An 11,958-nucleotide genomic window follows, 5' to 3' on the forward strand; every position below is an offset into this window, starting at 1 on the left:
TCGTAAACTCCAGGGACGGTGAACTCAAAGGCAGGTGACTCTACAAATTCAAGTTTCCATCGTCGATGCTCCAGACCGGGTTGGTCACGGTAAAAGTAAAGTGCCTTCCTTTACTTACTTCCAGTCTTGCTTGAGTCGATCGAATGAAGTGAATTGCTAGAGTTAATCGTGAGACCCCCCCCCCCCCCCCCCTCCCCCCCACCATCCGTCGCTGTCCTCGCGCAGTCCGTATTTCACTTTTGCCCCTCCAATTTTTTTTTTTCGACACTTTTTTTTTTTCTGCCATGGGGAAAACAAAAATACCAATCAGAAAATTCAGCATGTCGAAGGCAGGTAGGTGGGGTACCCCTGGGTAAGATTCTAAAAATCGCCGAGAGGCAGGTCAAATGGCAGCATTGGCAGGCCAAAATGGCAGGCCAGGCCCGGCCCCAAGTTACCCAAAGGCCCCAAGGCACTGTGAAATCCGATGCCCCAAACCTCGCTAAACCCCTTCCATCCCTACGAGGGGTCGGAAATCCTTGATTTCGTGCCACTGTGCTCCCGTCCCTTGCATCTCTCCCTGTCCTGACATTCAAGGAGGGTGAGGTGTGATGAGGGGCTGCTCATGCTCATGCTCCTCTCAGGCTCTCCATCTCAGTGGTCTCTCACTCACGCTCCCACCTCACCCGATGAGTGGGCTCTGATAAGTTTCCCGTCTCACAAGCCTCTGCCTCTGCCAGACTGCCACAGCTCCTGCCCCTCTCATGCAGCCTGCACTCTACAGCCTGCAGAGCCTGAGAATGGAAGAGGGGGGAATCTCGCACACTGCGGATACGCTGGCTCACACTGTGTCGTCCATCAGGCAAGGCTCATCTTGTCCTCGAGTGTGAAGTCGTCGCTGGTAAGTGCTGCTTCGAGCCGTAGCCTGTAGGATGTCCTGGCTGTCCATGTAATGTCTGAATAATCAACCTGAGGTTACACCGTATGAGCACTCTTTGCATGCCCCTAGTCCGCGTATTGTTAACCCTGTGCTGGGCAGTCTCGGCTACATCTGCCTCAGTTTCGTACCCCGCGATCCCGGCCTGGCCACTCGTTGGTGTTGCTGGGTGTGCGTCTGTGGGATGACACATGCCTCACTGTGGTCTCTTCGCACTGCTGGTGTCAGTGGTGTGTGCGTGATTCTAGCTCCAGCTTTAGCTTCAAGAAGCTCGTAAGCCCGCTGCAGATCATTGGCGGAATACCGAAACTCGAAGATGCTCCTCAGAAAGCTTCCCGTGTCATGGTGTCTCTTCGTAGCTCTTTCCTTCGAATCAAGAACCATCTGCCTCGACTGTTGCCCTGTCGCTGCTCTAGCCTCCAGGGCACAGGCTGATAAACAGCCCTGTCGGAGATGCCATCAGAGTAGGTTTAAACCGAACCGAAGCTTGGACGGCCCCTCCAGATCGGCAGCGTCCCCTCATCAAAAGGCAAACCCCATTCACGGAAGAGAGAGGACCAAAAGAACAAAAAGCCTTGATCATCGGCTCCGTCCTTTCCACCCCCCTACTCACCTCGGAACCCATTTCGTGATACCTCACTGGAGGAATAAACGCACAAATCCCACGACTTTCATTCCATTCTCGAGTTTCGGAAACGCATTTAGCCATGCCATCCAAGCGAACCAGAGCAGAGGATTGGTTCTTTCCATCGAGATGCACTTCCGGTCCAGTCAGATCTGCCGCGTTCAATCTCGGCCAGTCTTCCCTTTCAGGTTGGTGGTAAGCTTTTCGCCCGGGCCTGTGAAGTCACGTAGACCGGATGAACCCGGTCACCCATTTCAACCGACAGCCACTTCGCTTCGTACTTTGCTACGCCGGCAACCCTTCCCTTATCCGCGACGCTTGCACAACTGCCAAGAAACATGTCCTGGCCTACCCGTTCGTACTGGTCTTCCGCACGACGTTCAATTCGACCGTCTTCGCTTGTGCCCGTTGTCGCCGCAATTGTTGGTTGGCAACGATATTCCATCGAATGTTCTCTCGCTTAGCCAGCCATTACGCAACAAACGCGCAACGAAATGGGTGCACCGTGCAACTAAACCCATGTCTGCTGCAGCTACAAGCTAGGTATCGTTAACTGCGGTTTGTGTCCAACCGCTGCGACGCAGCAGACGGGCTTCCTCGTGGACCTCGTGGGCTCCAGGCGCATAGTGCGCAGACCTGTCACCCGAGAAATGAAGCGGCGATGGTCGCGACCTGCCCGAATCAGCTCCATGGGCGGACGCCGGGAAAACATGACGGCACCACTGTATCTCTGCAAATGTGAAGCATTTTCGAATGCGACTTGTGTGGAGTCTCTACCGGACCACTGGCCTCTTCGAGGCCGCACCTGCGACCCAAGACGCTAGAACGGCAAGTAACCACAAACCACCGCAGCAGTATGCAGGAGAGCCCGTAAGTCATAGGGGCGGCGCGGAGACCAGCAATGGGGCCTGCTCATGGATACCGGCATTTGTCCGCTAGATTGTCTGCCACATATCTCTCGAGCGGAGACGTGGCATTGACAGGCGTTGAGAGTCCCGCTAATTGCTGTAGCCAAATAGGTATCGGGTGCGAGAGATGTTGTGGGCTGCTAGTAAGTATTTGTAGCTTCTGTCAGTCGCAGAACACCAAGCATGTTAAGTTGTTAACTAGGCCGTGCATGGAGAGTCGCTGGCCACGTGCGATATGCTTTTCCAAGCTTGGCTTTGCGTTCCTGTGTGTGGTATTGAGAGCAATTCTGGGCCGTCCCTAGTCAATACAGCGCGAAAGCCAGGCTGAGCACCAGATGTCTTTGCCCAAGATCCCGCAAGTGTTCTCAACCCGAGATAGGTGGTGCGTCTGGCCTCGTCTGTGATATGTCGTTTTCCCATAAGTCAGGTATTGCAAACGTGGCGCTTTGTGGTCATCAGATTGATCAGTGATCCGGTGTTCCCGCGAGTATGCAAGGTCGAGGGGCGAGAGATATGTGAAGCCCGGCATTGCCAATTTGAGCTTCAACCGAGCTCTTGCAGAGTCAGAAACAAGACATCTTTGTGGTCGACGAATCAATCCATGTTGTAGTCTACCATGACGATCATTCGCTGGGGTTGGCGACCGTTGAAGAGCTGCCGGGCCGGACGACCGTAGTCCGTGGGGAACTTCGGGGGGCCCACTGACCAGAAAGTGTCTTCACCTTCAATCTTATTAGCCTTGAAACGTTTGGAAGTATCCGTAGATATATCGGAGTAGCCGTGCAGGCCCACCAGTATCCGTATCACAAGTCATTCTAGCCGTACCAATTGATCGAAGGCATGTTGCTCTGCATTTCCATCCTGCGCCCCGCCCAAGGTCTTCTCACTGCGGCAGTGGCTCCGATGCAGTCTCCATTGCAAGGTTTGTGCAAGGAATCAGACCGCCGGCCTTCGTACTTGGGTCGTCCCGAAGTTGCAGTGATATCGGGAGCTGCGAGGTTATAGGAAGTAGAAAATAGGGCTTCCGGAACTCGGAAAATTGCATGATAGGGTGCATTTCGGAATCGAGATGCAGAAACACTCGTCGAGGAGCTCTGCATAAAATGGTGTTGGAGCAGAGCAAGCTGCTGTTAGGTGGCTGAAGGAAGAGCGCGGTAAGTTGAGAAGTGGCTGGTTGGGGTGAATCAGCCACAGTCGCACAGACCAGAGTGTGGCGCGTAGATCAATCTGATAATGTCTTGGCACGACGCGCTTCAGGGAAGGCGCGTCTTAATTTGGCGTCACACGCACCCACGTGAAACCCAGCTTCAACTGACATCCACACAACCACAAGCAGACTTCCATGTATCCTAGTAGAACTGCTGTCGTAAATCATGGAGAACTTGTCGCCAGAAGGTCGGGCAGCAATTCAAGATGCTTTCGAAGCATTGCGTGAAACAGTGAGCAAGCAACTGGATAACGGTATGTGCTCGTAGATACCCTGACGTAATGATATTGTGATACTAGCTTCTCAACAGAGATCGAGCAGAGGCTTAAGGAGGGCGATCGATCACGCGAATTTCTCACAGAAGAGCTTGAAATATTGAGATCTCGCTCTAACGAAGTTGATCGGTTGGAGGAGGAAAACCGAAAGCTTAGGACGAAACTCCTCCAAATCCATCAGCAAAATCGATCCGTCGAGTCATCTCGAGGGAGCCCTCGGCCGAGTTATGTGACCAGCGACCAAGCCACCAACACAGACATTGCGTCTGCAGAGGCTTCTGGAAGTGGAGGCGATCTAGAGAATGTTCTAAGGGAGAGCCACAAGCTACGCCGGAAATACACTGCTCTGGATCAGAACTTCAGAATCCTGAAAGCAGAGTTCAACAAGAGAAGGGACGAGAGGAAGGAGGAGATCAAGAGATGGGAAGACTATGCGACAGAATTGGAGGCCAAGATCAGCTTTCTGGAGCAACGTGATGATGGCACTGATGCCGCGGCGTACACAACAGAAGCCCTTCCAGAACAAAGTAGGCCGCGCGCTCACTTGACTTCGAGGTTGACGCTTGATCCCGAAATTGGTATCTTAACGACACCCAGCAACTCGGGGGCCTTGCGACAATCTTCTGCCGACAGAGCCCCCGTACAGTCAGATGGTGTAGAGACGCAGGATCTGCCTGCCTCAGACTCGACGGAGGGAGAGACGACTGAGGGCAGTAAGGAGGCCGATGCTGTCACTCTTCCGCCGTTGAGACAGACCGCCAAAACGGATTCAGACATTCGCATCAAACCAGAGCCCTCCTCCGACGGTCCTGTTGTCGTCTCCGAGCGCCTTGTGGGCAAGAGAAAGCACGCTGATTCCTCCTTGCAACAACAAGGACGACGCAGGATAAAGATAGAGAGCTCGAATCTTGCTACGGACCCTGCGACCAGCCAGCTTCAGCAAGAAAGTATGGATCTAGATGAGGTCGGTCAGAGACTAAGCACGCCACGGAAGAATAGGTTATTGGCCGATGCCCTGGCCACGCCTGGTCAACTTGACATGGAGAGAGCTCAGACGGCCGCACCTGTCTTTGTCAGGCCGGACGACACCAACACCCCCACAGCCAGGATATCCAATTCAACAGCAGTGCTGACACCGGTCAATCCTAACGCTCGTCCGGTGCGCCCGTATGAGTTCAACACCGCGGAGAAGCCAACAAGGAAAGGACTCGCCCAAGGCATAAGAAGTCTAGCCGAGGACGGAGTTGTTTATGATAAAACAGGTCGTGGAGAGCCGGCAGGGCTTTTCCGCACTCCGCAACCTCCCGGTCGCTTGAGCACGCTGTTAAATGCACCGTCTCCTGAGCAGGCTCCTGCCATAGTACGATCAGCACCTCGTCTCCGGGATACAGGGCGAATGGCGGAGGAGGGACCTCAATTCCCTGAGCGTCGGGAATTGCCATTCAATAAGGAGCGCCGGGAGAAGTTTTCGATAGGAGCCCCCGTCAATCGAAGGGAGCACGAAGAGAACACGGAGCCTGCCACAACCCGCGGGCAGTCCCGAAATCGTGCGACGGTTGGGGCACAGCTGTCATCCCAGAAGGGGTCACTAAGATCAAAGCCCGCCTCATCTCTGCGGCTCGAGGACTTCAAGGTCAACCCGAAGTTCAACGGCGGTTCCGACTATGCATTCTCAGAGGTGGTCAGGAACAGAGACGACAGAGCCTGCTTGCCTGGCTGTACAGACATGAATTGCTGTGGTCCACAATTCCGCGCCATGGCTTTAGCCCAGAAGAACAACGTCGAGCGAACTCCGGCAGCAGACACCAAATTGTTTGAGGATTATCTCGGTGACAGAATCACCATCATTTTGGGGATGTCCAAGGTGGAGAAAGAAGACTTGTGGATAGAGGCCAAAACATGGCAGCTTGCGAATGAGTTGGGCAAACATCGTCACAGTTATGCTCGAAGGCCATCTCCTCCGGGATTCTGGAACGCGGATTTCCCTACTACGCAGGAGGATGAGGCTGAGAGGGCAGAAGGCGAGAAGAGGGAGAAGCAGATGGTCCAAGAACGGTACCGGGAAGCGATGAGAGGAGGAGGACGCTGGATTTTCAAGGATGAGTGAGGTAGCTGTCGAAGACGGGCTCTTAGCGAGGTGCATAGGAGCGTTTTGGTTCCAACAGCAGATATTGATGGTCTAGGTATAGACTGGGTTGTCGTAGCAAGACTTCCAACTAGATAGAGTCAAGGCCGAGCTGGCATGCGCTTCATATTGAGGGGTGAGTGACTAGGATTCTGCAGGCCCCAATACCAGTAAGAAGTCGCAAAGCTTTTGTGCAGACTCGAGCTATGGATCACTCAAAGGCCGCAAAGCCCTCGAGTTCCGTCCTGGCACGGAAGAGTGAATGCTGTCTTAGCGAGACGAGGTCTTGACTTAGCACAGTGCTACGGGGCACGCTGGAGCTTGTTGCAATATCCGTGAGCAGAATGCCAGAAATATAGGTATCATGTAATGGTAATCCCTTTCGGAATACCTGTGAGAAGCCAAGCAGGTGGGCTCATCAAGCTTCACCGAGCTCACCTCGAGGCTCGAAGGTGTTCACCGGTCAAGCCAGCTATAGTGGGGCCGATTTCGGGCAAATTGCGGAAGAAGAGAGCCAATCCAAGCCTGCGATGATCGAATAGTGATCTGTGCGCGAGGCTTCGGCTCAGGCAATCGCATTGCGCCAACAAAGCCCGGAGCCCGCTGCCCGCTAGCTCCAGGTTTACGGTTCTACCTCTCCCGCGCGCGGCTTAATTTTTTGTCATCTCCATTGGAAGCAACCGCACAGCTAACTTCGTAGCCGTCGCCCCGTCCCAGTCTTCGACCCTTCACCGTTGCTGCCTTTCATCGCAGCTCGTCCCTCCGTCTCTGCGCGATTAATCACCTGTGGCGAGCGACTTGTTCACTTTATTTCTTCCCCCCTTCGCTCATTCGCAATACTTAAAGTCGGGCCCATTTTCTTCCCAACGGTTCCCCGCAACCCTCACGAGAGCGACGCACGACTGAAGGCGTTTGGAAATATTACCTTCGTGCGTCCCACACGATCAAACACCCTAATACTCGATACACGAACCGACCTCCGACCAATTTGTCGACGCTCCATTGCGCACGCGCCGACAACCGTGTTGAAGGAAGCTGCAGATTCAAGGCAGTGATAGTTCCAGCCGTGGACGATCACTGCAAATACACGACTCCCAAGCCGGCAGGATGAACAATCGTCATCTGCCGGCTGGGCAAGCCATGCCGGGGGGCGGAGGGCCAGGAGGAGGAGTCGATATGGGTGGTGGACCCGGAGGAGGCAACAGACGGAGGATGCAGCAACAACCGACGTATGCGCAATACCAGCAGTATCAACAGTATCAGCAGCAACCCATGTATCCAAACTACATGAACCCCTACGCTCAGCCGACGCCGTACTACCATCAGCTGCCGCATCAATATCAGAACGGAGGCATGCCCTCTGGCTACATGCACTATCAGCAACAGCAGCCCTACGTGCGGTCACCACAGGCAATGCCTCAACCTCAATATGTCCCCATGGCCGGCGTGAGCGTTCAACAGCCGTATTCGCAACCATCGCCTGCTCTGTCAACGCCGTATCACCCGCCTCCTGTACCTGCTGCCAACCCTGTTCAGTCGCCGCCTCCGCCCCCGCCTCCACACGTTGAACCTACGCCAGAGCCTTCAGTCGTCACACCTTCTGTAGTGTCCTCGGTCGTATCCTCATCAGTTGTCACGCCTTTCGCTGAGCCATTCCACCCGGCAGCGGCGCACCCTGCCCCTGCCCCTACCCCTGCCCCCGCTCCTCAGAGTCCAGAGCTTCCCAAAGACGTAAAGGAATTCCGCGCACCAGTAAGTCGATCATATCCTAGTCATGTTGGCTTCGTAGCTAAGCAAAGAAAGCTCCCTTGGACACCGCCCGAACAGGCGCCGTTCCCTAGAAGGGCTCCCAAGTCAAGACGACGAAGAAGATTGATGAGCGCGAATGCTCAGAATCTGACACTGCCTGTGGAGCAGCACGAGGGCGCTCTTGAGTCGGCCACCAAAAGCGGCGCGGAAGACAGCTCCCAAGCGAAGACCGATTCCAAAAAGGCGGCGCCCTGGAGCTCCAAGGACACCGACTCTGAGAGCGCGACCCTGAGAGCAGACTCCCTGACGTCTGAAACTCCTAAGGAGAGTAACAGGTCGGCAACTAGCGTCTCGAACATGGGTAGCCCGAAGGTGAATGTGCCGGCATCTGAGGTTCCCAAAGACAGTGCCAGACCCACCACAAGCAACTCCAACGCGTCGGCGTCCCGGCCTGCCGTTCCTGTCGTCCCAGTTGTTCCAGCTCTCCCGAAAAGCAGCCCCAAGGAAGCTAAGGCAGCAAGCATCAGCCAGCCCGCAGAAGAGCCCAAGCAAGCAGCATCTCAGGAGGCGAAGCCTACTGAAGCAGCGGAGGGCACGGAAGTTGCTGGTGCGGAGCAAGAGAAGGTCAAGGCTCCCCCGGCAGCTCCCGCCAAGGCGGCGCCGAAGTCATGGAGTGGACTGTTCTCCGCAGCCGCCGCGGCAGCTGCTCCCAAGGCGCAGCCCACTACCAACGGCCCTGCTGCTCCGGCGATGGCCAATGGTGCCTCGACGAATGGCGATGGTGTTATCAACGGTAGCGCACCCGCGTTCTCAGCAGGAAACACGAACTCCCTCGCATCTGCCATCCAGGACTTCCGCGTTAGCAATGCTGCCAAGGTCCAGTTCATCGAGCCGAGAGGCCTGATCAACACAGGCAATATGTGCTACATGAATTCAGTTAGTATCCTGTGCCCATATAGCCATGCATTGTGCTAACTCCAGATTAGGTCTTGCAAGTTCTTCTCTTCTGCGCACCATTCTTCAACTTTTTGGATCAGGTCAGCAAGAAGGCTGTACATAAGTTCAAGAGCGACACGCCCGTCATAGATGCCATGATTATGTTTATGAGGGAGTTCCGGGTCATCGACTCGACTGAAACAGTCGAGAAACTGCGCCGGAAGCTTAAGAGCGAGCAGCTGGAGCAATACGGCGACTCGTTCATTCCCGAGTTTGTATACAAGGCCATCCAGCCTCTCCCGGCGTTTGCCAGCATGAGAGTATGTTATTCCATAACTCATTTTTTTGCATGTCGCTTACCTTTTTCTGTAGCGTGGACACCAGCAAGACGCTCAGGAGTTCCTGGGTTTGATTCTCAACGCCATCGACGAAGAATGCGCCCAGGTAATGTCAACGAGTGGCTCTACCAACGGGGCCGCCGAAACCCGGCCTACATCCTCCGCCGCCAGCGTTGTTGAGTCAAACGATGGCGCAGATGGATGGTTTGAGGTTGGGTCCAGACAGAGAGCAGTCGAGACGCGCTCCTCCGGGGCCAGCTCGACGACGCCCATCACTCGGTTGTTCAGTGGACAGTATCGATCAGAGCTTCGCCGTCCCGGTGTGAAGGATTCGGTGACCACCGAGCCTTTCCAATCTCTTCAGCTGGACATTGGTGCTCCGTACATTCACAACGTTGTCGACGCGATAAAGGGCCTGACGGTACCTGAGAGACTTCAAGGCGATGCTGCCCCCATGACTAAGCAAACCCTGATTGAGACTCTGCCGCCGATTCTCATCCTTCACTTGAAGCGCTTCAAGTTTGACACCGAAGGAACGACCAAGATTGGCAAAAAGGTCGGATACCCTCTCGACTTGCAGCTTCCGGCGGAAGTTCTTTCAAAGAGACGACGCAACGCTCTTGTCTCTGAGGGTGCCGGCATGCCCAAGTACAGGCTCATCGGTGTCGTCTACCACCACGGCAAGCAAGCCAACGGTGGTCACTACACCGTTGACGTGCGAAGGCAAGACGAAAACGAGTGGATCCGCCTGGATGATACGATCATTCGGCGTGTCCGCAGCGAGGACGTGGCCGAAGCCGGCGCGGAGGAGGATGCCAAGGACACCGGCCGATCGGGTCCTGCCTCGCGTGATGCGTCGACCAACCGGTTCGGTGCCATGGCAGACGACGACGAGGACGACGATTGGAAGGAGGTCACCACCTCCGCCAAGGGTGGTGACAAGGGCGGCGAGAAGAAGTGGAGCGCCGTCGCCAACGGCAATGGCACCGCCTCCAAGGGCAAGCCGGCCAAGGATAACATCAAGGACAACAAGGTTGCCTACCTGCTATTCTACCAGCGAGTCTGACCGATGAAAGGGTAGTCTGGGGTCCCAACATTCAACCGAAACCGTCGCGTCGATAGGCGCGCGTGGGGATGAGCACGAAAGGCGGTGACCTGCTTCAAAAGGCGCAGACTGAGCCATATCAAGCAAGAGTTTGAAGTCTACGAAGTAGAAAAAAAGGAGAGGAAGTGAGTGAACAGAGAGGATACGGCTGTTGGTGTTATGGTTGTCTCAAATCTAATTTGACTACACACTCGAAGCGGTATTTCAGCATCTGTGGGATGGTTGGAGGGAGAGAGAGAGGGGGGGAAAAAGGCAAAAGTTTACTAGTCATCTACAAAATTCTGTAGATGCTTCTTTACGACAGTTAGTGATCCAAGCTAGGAGGTGTGAGTGAGTAGGGGCGAGGCGCGGTGAAGGGGGGAGCGGTCGGTTTCTTGTCTTTGGGGCGTGGTTATTCGTCCCGGAGTACGAAAAAAGGTATGGGGGTTTAAAGGTTGTGGGAGGGATCAATGAGATAGGACACACGGACCGGGAGGTCTCTGTAACAATAAAAAACCATTGATGACGATTTGTGGTGTTTATTCGCTCGGTGCTTAATGTGAGATGAAAATGCCTCCGATTCCCCCCTGGTGTAAGCCCGCCGGAGCTCAGGTCTTCCAGAAGAGGAAAGTGGGGGTTTATCGAACTTCTTACGGGAGGAGGTGGGATGATGAAATAAGTAAATAGGTTTGCACAAAACCACTCAGAAGTCGACATCCTCTCCCACACACACAGCATCATCAGTCAATAGACATTCATCCAGCACCCCTTTCAGGACTACAAAGATACTCCTGTAAATAAACGCAATAATGGCCGAACCGACGCAAAAGCCGCAATACATTTACAAAATTGTCCCCGAGGCGCCGCCGTCGCCGCTGCCGACTGAGTTCCCCCTCTCGGACCTCGATCGTAACGATGGCTTTATTCACTTGAGCACGGCGAAGCAGGTATGAATTCTTTCCTTCTTCTTCTTTATTCTATGATGCTCTCTATTTCCTCCCCCTTTCTTCCCTCTCTCTCTCTCTCTTCCTGTCTCTTATTCTTCTTATCCATCCTCCCTCTTGCCCAACACTCACTCTCCAGGCCTCACTCGGCGTCGGAAGTTAACCCTTCCACACTCATCGCCTTCCATCCTCATTCCTCATAACCAAAAATCATACAACATGCCTTCATTCAAATCCTTACAACCAACCCCCTTTTACCATTCCTCCCACCCAATCCCCCTCCATCCCCTCCTCAAACTCCCTCAACCTACTCACATTCAAAAACAGGTCCTCAACACAGCAAACCTCTTCTTCGCAACCTCCACAACCCTACACCTCCTCAAACTCCCCTACGCGCCCCTCGCCTCCTCAACGAAATGGGAATTTCCCCCCTCCGGCACCTTCCCCTCCGCCTTCCCCCATCTCTACGGACGAAACTTTGGCGCCGCCGACGTCGAGGACGTAAAGGGGTTCGCGAGAGCCGAGGGACAGGTGTGGAGTGAGGTTCTGGGCGGTGATGCGTGGCTTGTGTAAGAAACCCCTCTCGAGGTTCCTTTCGGGAGATATGGTCAGTCACGTCTTTCGATGATGGTGGGGGTTGTTGGTTTCTACGGGATGATCTCATCATGAATGAGCAAGACAAGAGACTGACTGGAGCCACAACATGATAGGACCAGACACGGGGAAAACTTTGGGGCGGCCGTAGCCATTAGATAGGGGGTGCAATTGCTTGCCATGAATTTGTTTCTAATGCCATCCGCTATCGCAGGGAGCCCAAAAAAAACAAGCTCCCTCTCATGATCCGAGTTGCA

At 54.4% G+C, this 11,958-nt stretch overlaps 4 protein-coding genes across 4 annotated transcripts; all 4 read left to right on the forward strand.

Moving 5' to 3' along the window:
• Positions 1-877: 877 nt before the first annotated feature.
• BDP81DRAFT_62050 (uncharacterized protein) lies at positions 878-2,263 on the forward strand. The gene has a single exon (XM_060596068.1). It carries the CDS (start codon positions 1,233-1,235, stop codon positions 2,082-2,084), a length of 852 nt encoding a protein of 283 aa, XP_060442458.1. The 5' UTR covers positions 878-1,232; the 3' UTR covers positions 2,085-2,263.
• Positions 2,264-3,794: 1,531 nt separating this feature from the next.
• Positions 3,795-6,413, forward strand: BDP81DRAFT_353586 (DNA repair protein/CtIP). Its single transcript, XM_060586252.1, has 2 exons — positions 3,795-3,910; positions 3,967-6,413. Exons 1-2 carry the CDS (start codon positions 3,823-3,825, stop codon positions 6,036-6,038), a joined length of 2,160 nt encoding a protein of 719 aa, XP_060442459.1. The 5' UTR covers positions 3,795-3,822; the 3' UTR covers positions 6,039-6,413.
• A 783-nt stretch (positions 6,414-7,196) lies between these two features.
• Positions 7,197-10,145, forward strand: BDP81DRAFT_325784 (uncharacterized protein; the record flags this gene model as incomplete). Its single annotated transcript, XM_060585008.1, has 3 exons — positions 7,197-8,741; positions 8,792-9,061; positions 9,114-10,145. 3 exons carry the CDS (start codon positions 7,197-7,199, stop codon positions 10,143-10,145), a joined length of 2,847 nt encoding a protein of 948 aa, XP_060442460.1.
• Positions 10,146-10,872: 727 nt separating this feature from the next.
• BDP81DRAFT_62081 (uncharacterized protein) lies at positions 10,873-11,717 on the forward strand. The gene is made up of 2 exons (XM_060596069.1): positions 10,873-11,110; positions 11,435-11,717. The coding sequence occupies exons 1-2, from the start codon at positions 10,973-10,975 to the stop codon at positions 11,678-11,680; spliced, it is 384 nt and encodes a 127-aa protein (XP_060442461.1). The 5' UTR covers positions 10,873-10,972; the 3' UTR covers positions 11,681-11,717.
• The last annotated feature ends 241 nt before the right edge of the window (positions 11,718-11,958 follow it).

This window comes from Colletotrichum phormii (assembly GCF_030913505.1).
Source record: "Colletotrichum phormii strain CBS 102054 chromosome Unknown BDP81scaffold_16, whole genome shotgun sequence".
Lineage (NCBI taxonomy): Eukaryota > Fungi > Ascomycota > Sordariomycetes > Glomerellales > Glomerellaceae > Colletotrichum > Colletotrichum phormii.